Below are 8,180 nucleotides of genomic sequence, written 5' to 3' on the forward strand. Positions count from 1 at the left end.
CTCAATAAGCCATCAAAAGACATGGCATGTCCATTACCGGCCTGTGCCGCGACAACTGGCTGAACTATCCCAACTGGCGGGGCTGTCGGAGTCTGATACTGGGGAGCCATCTACTCCAGAGTGTGAGCAGCGGGAGTCTGTGCTCCTCCCCTAGCCCGAGAGACGGTTGGTGTCATAGTAAATGTACCGGCCTGGGGGCCACACTCTCCATAAGGCCCACCAAACGGACCAGAGGGTCTTGAAGCATTGGGGTGGCGATGAACCCCTCCAGGACCTGAGTTGGTCTAACAAGTGCAGTCTGAGCTGGAACCTTCTCATCAAAATCTACTTGAGGCTCCACTGCTGGTGCTACTGCTCGAGCTCTAGGCTGAGCTCTGCCCCTGCCTCGACCTCTGCCCCTCGTAGGAGCTACTGCTGGGGGCTTCGGCTACTGTCTAGCTAAAGATGCGATGCATGTTCTCTTCATCTGCGAGAGATCAAGAATAGAAGAGTTCAATCATTAATGGTAGAATAAACTCGCACGATAGAGAAGAATAGAAGTAAAATTGTTCCGAACTCCATAGCCTCTGGAAGATAAGTACAGACATCTCCGTAACAATCCTCTAGACAATTCTAAGTTTGCTCGTGACTTGTGAGACCTATGCAACCTAGTGCTCTGATACCAATTTGTCACGATCCAAAATTCTCACCGCCGGGACCGTGATGGCGCCTAACATTTCACTTACTAAGCAAGCCAATGTTAGAACATTTTATCCATTTTTAACATTTTAAAATTACTTAATGAGAAAGAACTAAAACTACTGCAATAATCCAAAGTAATAATGCGGAAGCTAAAACAGCCAAACGTCTAATACATCCATGGACCCAGTGTCACAAGTGCACGAGCTACTTGAATAGTACAAACAAGGGGCTGAAATAACATAAAACTGTCTGAAAAGAAAGTACACAGCCAAATAAAAAGGGAAGGGGACTCCATGAGCTGCGGGCGCTGAGCAGCTGTACCTCAAGTATCCACGAGCAGTCGAATCCGAGCATGCCAATAATCGTCGCTGGGACCAACTCCAAAATCTGCACAAGAAGTGTAGAGTGTAGTATGAGCACAACCTACCCCATGTACTCTGTAAGTGTCGAGCCTAACCTCGACGAAGTAGTGACGAGGCTAAGGCAAGTCACTTACACTACAACTTGTACGCAATATATAATAAAGACAAAAAAGAAAATACAGAACAAAATAGGGCAGTCAACTGAAGATAATAGCTACAGCCTCAAGAAATAAGCCAGTGACGATCGGAATTACCAATCCTTAGAGTTTCAAGTGAAATTACCGAAAACCAACACAACTCAAGAAATAGAAACACATAGGTTGTTGCGGCGTGCAGCCCGATCCCACCGTACAACACAATCCTCCCTTATTCATCGTAACAATATCAACAATCAAAACCAATAAATAATTATTGCGGCGTGCAACCCGATCCCATCATATGACAATATCAGTATCACATTTCACCATTATTTTACCGTATCACTCCACCCTTATTTCACCTTTTGCGGAGTACAACCCGATCCTACTATATCAGTACAAATTCACCCTTATTCTACCATATCAATCCATCATTATTTCACCTGTTGCAGCGGGCAACTCGATCCCAGTATATCAGTGCCAAATACACAACAAGCACAGTCACATCAATAATTCATATCACAAAATCCTCTATGATCAATGAATATAACACTAAACCAGTAAGGAAACCTTGTACAACATGAGAATTCACATAAGTAATACAATATAGCAATACAAGTCCACTAAATGACAATTAGATGGTGGAAGTAAGTCAATGAAAGCAAATAGTAGGGAATCATGAAAATATGGAAAAATCTAACGTTATTAACAGGAGGAAACACTGAATAACAGGTAGCAACTAAGCATGGAAGGCATTTAGAGCATATAACAGTTAAGATAAGGAAGGAGATAATTAAGAAAAAGCGGAAAATTAGGGAACACAAGTAATTTAGCAACGTATAAGCACTCGTCATCTCGCATATACGTTGCGACACATGAAATTCACATAGCACATAATCCGAGGGTCCCTAATTCCCTCAAGTCAAGGTTAAACTCAACACTTACCTCACTCCGCAGTCAATTCAGAGCTCTACCAGGGCCTTTCCCCTAGAATCTGCCTCCACACCACTCGTTCTAACCACAATTGACTCAATAATATCATATATTGCTAAAGGAATCAATTACAATGCATAAATTTAGAATTTCTAAACTTTTCCCAAAAAAGTCAAAAATTGACCTAGGACCGCTTGGTCAAAACCCGAAATTCGGACAAAAACCCGATTATCCATTCACCCCTGAGCCCGGTTATGTAATTTATTTCGAAAACGTCAATTTGAGGTCTAAATTTTAATTTTACAAAAATACCTAATTCTATCCAAACCCTCAATTTCTACCATGAAAAATCCAAGATTTTAGGTGAAAATCTTATGAAATGTAATAGGTAATTGAAAGGAAGTAGGTTAGAATCACTTAACAACAAATTGGGGAAGAAAACTCTTGGAAAAATCACTTCTAGGGTTTTCTAGTTTTGAAATTTTGAAAGAATGGGCAAATCCCATTTATGGTCTGTTTTAATCACTGGTTGTCCGGTATTCATCGCGTTCGCGAAGAGCAGAGCCTTAATGGCTTACATGATCACGAGAGGCTAGACGCGTTCGCGAAGGTTTAGCCCTCCTAACCTCGGCGTTCGCGAGACTGGACTCGCGTTCGCGTAGTGTAACCTCAAGTCCCCAGCCCACACCTCACTAAACTACGCGTTCGCGTGTGACTGGCCGCGTTCGTGTAGAACATCCCCCCAGTGCTCCGCATTCGTGGTTGTGGTCTCGCGTTTGTGTAGAAGAAAGTCCTCCTCCTGCCCAGTTCACTCTTCGCGATCGCGGGAGTATCTTCGCGATCGCGAAGAAGGAAACCAGATGATAGCTGAAGCTAAGAGAAAAATCAGATTTTCTAAGTTTAAACCATTCGTAACCTATCCAAAATTCACCGAGCCCTCGGGGATCCAAATCAATTATGCACACAAGTCCAAAACTCCATACGAACTCGCTTGCACAATCAAAACGCCAAAATAACGCCTAGAACTACGAATCGGACAGTAAATCAAATGAATCTTTTAAGAAAACTTTAAAACTTCTATTTTAACAACCAAATCTCTGAATCACGTCAAACCAACTCCGTATCTCACCAAATTTGACAAACAGGTCATAAATATAGTAATAGACCTATACCAGATTCAGAAACCGAAATACGGACCCGATATCAATAAAATCAAACATCGGTCAATTCTTAAAAACAATTAAACCTTTAAACTTTTAATTTTTGACAAAAATCAATAACTCAAGCTAGGGACCTCCGAATTCGATTTTGGGCATATGCCGAGGTCCCAAATCACGATACAGACCCTTCAGGACCATCAAAATACGGATCCGTGTCCGTTTGCTCAAAACGTTGACTGAAGTCCACTCAAATAAATTTTTGAAGCAAAATTACATATTTTACCAGTTTTTAACATAAAAGCCTTTCGGAAAAATACCCGGACTACACACGCAAATCGAAGAAGGCTTAAAAGAAGCTATTAGAGACTTCGAAATACAATATTATGTTCTAAAAATTTAGATGACCTATCGGGTCATCACATTTTACAAGCTGGATTGACTGCTGAAAACTTTGGTTCTACTGCTGATTTTGCTGCTGGGATTTTAGCTTAAACCAAACTCTTCTTTGGATTATCCTTTAGTGCTTTCCTTTTCAGTTAGGTCAGTACCAAGTTCCTTATGTTGTTATATTTTATTGAATGACCAAGCATTGTTGCTTTATTTGATTTATGAAGTATTGTTTCACTGTTTCTCTTAATGTGTTAGTTTAAATATGTTTTTCACTTTAATCTGGGTTAGATATCTATGGTCATTCAAGCATGTAAGCTCAGTTGTTAAACCTTTTCTTTAAATCTTGAATAAGGTTGGAGTCTTGTTTAAATCATACAGATTCAGCAATAGTTCAAACAGAAGCTTTACAATAGTGTTGTGTGTGTTGGAGTATGTGGATTTGTGTTAATATTGGAACGCAACAAGGTTGTTATTACTGACCATATGGTTGTGGTTTGCAGTGGTCAGATCGGTAAACTCTAAGGCTAAGAGGTGGGGTTTCAGGAGTATTCACAGGCCATTAAGCCATTACATATGGTCGTGAAGCTAAAAATTAAAAGTTAGAAGGTTATTTTCTCTATTAGTTCAGGTCGTGTATTTGTTCATCAACGTGTAATCAAGAATTTATTACTATCAAGTCTGAGTTTTATAATTTAATTATGTATGTAATTTTGGAATCGAACAAAATATTCATGCTCAAAATATGTTGTAGTTAATTCATGGGATTTTTTCATTCCTATACAATATTGGAAACTTTATTACCCTAAATATTCATGTTTAGTAAATTAACCTACCTACACAAGTTTTGTTTACAAAATATATACATTACACCAAAAAAGATTCCCAATCCATTATTAGTGTCTTCAATTAAGGGATTTAGTTATACCCCTTACCTTTTTTCTCCCCTCTTTCCCCTCTTCTCTCCAAACAGAGTTTAAGTGTGATAGAAATTGCCAGATGTGACACAAAATTATCATATGCAGCGCATTAGGCACACCTTCAGGAAAAGTAAAAGCTAGCCCATTACTAACAACTCTACAAATAAAAAGTGGCTCTTCCTCCCTAAATATTTTTCGATATTCTCTATGAGCAGATTAGCAAAATTGAACAATCACTGATCCTACGATACTTTTAGACTCTAGTTAACGTCTTCAACTATTAAACGATCTGCTCTTAAGCATTTTCTTTCTTCAGTTTATACCAGAACAATAAAACCAACTAAACGGCGTAATTTAGGTTTTCAATAGTGTAACTAAAGCTTAGATCTAGTCTAAAATCAAAAAGTTTACTAGAACTTACTGATCTGTACTTGTACTTTGTAGCCCAATACAGATAGTGTATGAAATTCAATGCACTGAGTATGCACATTAGCTAGTAAAAACTCTCCAAATGGAAGTGATTCAAATTGCTTCCAGAAAGCCATGAGTGGTGCTTTGAATTACCTATGACACTATAATTTATCTACAACTTTCATGTATTATTTTTTATCTAGTTAAAATAAAACTATAATATCATATAATTTAAATACAAATTTTATACAATATGTCTTTTGTATATTTTGTATCTGATTTATACATAGTAAAAATAAATTTCATACAACTAATTATATATTATACAACTTATCTACAACTTTCATACATTATTTCTACCCAGTTATATACAACTACAATATTATAACCCTTAACTACAATTTTTATACAAATTTTATACAATATGTCTTTTGTATATTTTGTATCTAATTTATACATAGTAAAAACAAATTTCGTACAACTAATTATATATTATACAATTTATCTACAACTTTCACACATTATTTCTACCTAGTTAAATACAACTACAATAATATACAATTAAAATACAAACTTTATACAATATGTCTTTTATATATTTTGTATCTGATTTATACATAGTAAAAATAAATTTCATACAACTAATTATATATTATACAACTTATCTACAACTTATATACAATTTTCATACATTATTTCTACTCAATTATATACAACTTAAATATAATTTTTATATAATGTTGTTCAATTTTTTTAAACTAAATCATCGATGGCTAACATGATTCTTGTTATAATTCACCATAATATACTCATTTTTTATTGGAAGAGGGGAATCCACTTGGAATGCTCCACTCCATGACCATCTAAATACATAAATTAGGCATCATGTCATCGGAGTTAGAACTTTCATACAAAAAAACATCTAACAAAGATTTTGGTTAGGGATAGGCAATTTAAGCCCAAATCCGTTTGACCCGTCAAGTTCGCACAAGGTTGGGCCAGTTATTGACCCGCCAATTTAAACTCAACCGATCTTGACCCAACTCTTCTCAACCCATTTAAAGTTGGGCTAATTTTTAGCCCATATTGATCGATGTGTAACTTTGCTAAAGTATCTTTAAAATATTTTTTTGTTTGATATGTTATATATTACTATAAAAAAGTTTTATTTGATAATTAAACAATTCGTAAGAAAATAATACACATTAATTAAAGTTTGGTAAGAGTTGGACGAGTTGGACTATGACCCAAATTTTAGTCTATCATGATCTAGCCCAAGTAACTAATGAACCGCTCAATTATTGACTCAATTCATTTTGACCCGCCCAAAATCAACTCAACCGCCCATTTGACATCCCTAATTTTGGACTTGTGACTTAAAGCAATTGAAATTGTAACTTTAAAACAATTTTCGAACCCCCTCTGCCACTTCACATGACTTTTTCCTTATGTAAGGGAGATTCAACCGCTACAGTTTTAATTTATAACCTAAATTATTTTTCTCTATTTACAGTATAATTTTTTTAACAACTTCCTCCACTTAGCTCCGCCACCACATGCCTAGAGCCATCCAGTGCTTCCGTAAGACATCCAAATGGGGGAAATTTCTTGTAGATAATGGAGGGAATTCTCTTATCTTCATAAACTAATTTCAGTTTGCTAATAGGTATTTTCACAAGAACGTAAAGTTACTATCATATACAGAAGAGCTATTAAAAAGCTATTCAGGCTCTTTTATTTGGATCAATATTTATTAGATTAAAAATAAAAAAATACGGAGCAAAAAAGTATTGCATCGAAAAGTTGTATTTTCCGGCAATTATGATTTTTGTATAAGAAAACATAGTTATAAGACTTTGATAAAAAAAGCCATAGTTGTATACAAAAAATAACTTAGTTGCTTTAGATCAAATAAAGTAAAATTTGAATGACTAAAATAATACATCAAATGCAAGTTGTCAAAATTAACTTTTTTTAACACAGAAACGTGATTAGTGCTTACGCGCCTCAAGCGAGACTAAGCGAGGAAGTCAAGAGGCGCTCTTGGGTTGATTTGGACGAGGTTGTGCGTGGTATCCCACAATCCGAGAAGATTTTCATAGAGGTTGACTTTAACGGTCATGTTGGGGAGATGGCTAGGGGTTATGACGAGGTGCATGGCTGGTTTGGTTTTGGGGTTAGGAACGAGGGCGGTACTTCGTTGTTGGAGTTTGCTAGAGCTTTTGACTTGGTGCTAGCTAACACGGGTTTTAAGAAGAGGGAGGAACACTTGGTCAATTTTCGGAGTAGTGTAGCCAAGACTCAGATTGATTTTCTTCTCATCCGGAGAGGTGATAAGAGCCTTTGTACGAATTGCAAGGTTATCCCGAGTGAGTGTTTGTTGACGCAGCATAGGCTCTTGGTGATGGACTTGGAGGTCAAGGTAGCTAGGAAGAAGAGAGCGGTGTTCGGCTAACCTAAGATCAAGTAAGTGGGGAGCCTTGACTAAGGGAAAGGCTCAGGAGTTGGGGGAGAAGCTGTTGGCGATGGGGGCCTGGAGGAGTAGTGGGGACGCAAGTAGTATGTGGACCACGACAGTGAATAGCATTAGGGAAGTAGCTATGGAGGTATTAGGGGTCTCGAAGGGTTACTCGGGTGGCCACAAGAGGGACTGGTGGTGGAATTGGGAGGTCTATGGTAAAGTGAAAGCTAAGAAAGCGGTGTATTTGAAGCTAATGGGGAGCAGGGACGAGGAAGAGCGGAGGTCATATAGGGAGTGTTATAAGAAGGCAAGGAGAGAGGCGAAGCTCGCGGTCACGGCGGCTAAGATTGTAGCTGTTGAAAAATTATATGAGGATTTGGGGGCAAAGAAGGGGATAGAAAGCTGTACAAGTTAGCCAAGATTAGGGAGAGGAAAGCTCGGGACCTGGATCGAGTGAGGTACATCAAAGACGAAGATGATAAGATATTGGTGGAAGTGGCGTGTATTAGGCGCAGATGGTAGGAGTACTTCCACAAACTCTTAAATGAGGAAGGGGATAAGAGCATCATGCTAGGTGAGTTGGAGAACTCAGAGTCGGAGAGATTTTGGATTTTGTAGGCATATTAAGTGTGGGGAGGTTGATGTGGCAGTACGGAAGATGATGAGGGGTAAGGCGACTGGGCTTGATGAGATTTCGGTAGAATTTTAGAAAGTAGCTGGTAGGGTAG

At 37.9% G+C, this 8,180-nt stretch overlaps 2 protein-coding genes across 2 annotated transcripts; both read left to right on the top strand.

Annotated features, from left to right (window-relative positions):
• The first annotated feature begins 1,818 nt into the window (after window positions 1-1,818).
• On the top strand, window positions 1,819-7,446 carry LOC104216137 (uncharacterized). The gene is made up of 3 exons (XM_070164250.1): window positions 1,819-1,827; window positions 1,913-2,004; window positions 6,975-7,446. The coding sequence occupies exons 1-3, from the start codon at window positions 1,819-1,821 to the stop codon at window positions 7,444-7,446; spliced, it is 573 nt and encodes a 190-aa protein (XP_070020351.1).
• A 70-nt stretch (window positions 7,447-7,516) lies between these two features.
• LOC138883557 (uncharacterized) lies at window positions 7,517-7,867 on the top strand. Its single transcript, XM_070164251.1, has one exon. The coding sequence runs from the start codon at window positions 7,517-7,519 to the stop codon at window positions 7,865-7,867; it is 351 nt and encodes a 116-aa protein (XP_070020352.1).
• The last annotated feature ends 313 nt before the right edge of the window (window positions 7,868-8,180 follow it).

Source organism: Nicotiana sylvestris, chromosome 12 (genome assembly GCF_000393655.2).
Source record: "Nicotiana sylvestris chromosome 12, ASM39365v2, whole genome shotgun sequence".
In the NCBI taxonomy this organism is placed as follows: domain Eukaryota; kingdom Viridiplantae; phylum Streptophyta; class Magnoliopsida; order Solanales; family Solanaceae; genus Nicotiana; species Nicotiana sylvestris.

Coding starts and splice junctions, on each gene's coding strand:
- LOC104216137 (XM_070164250.1), top strand. Junction 2,005..6,974: donor CGGAAAATTAGGGAACACAA/GTAATTTAGCAA, acceptor TTTTTAACACAG/AAACGTGATTAGTGCTTACG.
- LOC138883557 (XM_070164251.1), top strand. CDS start 7,517: ATGGGGGCCTGGAGGAGTAGTGGGGACGCAAGTAGTATGTGGACCACG.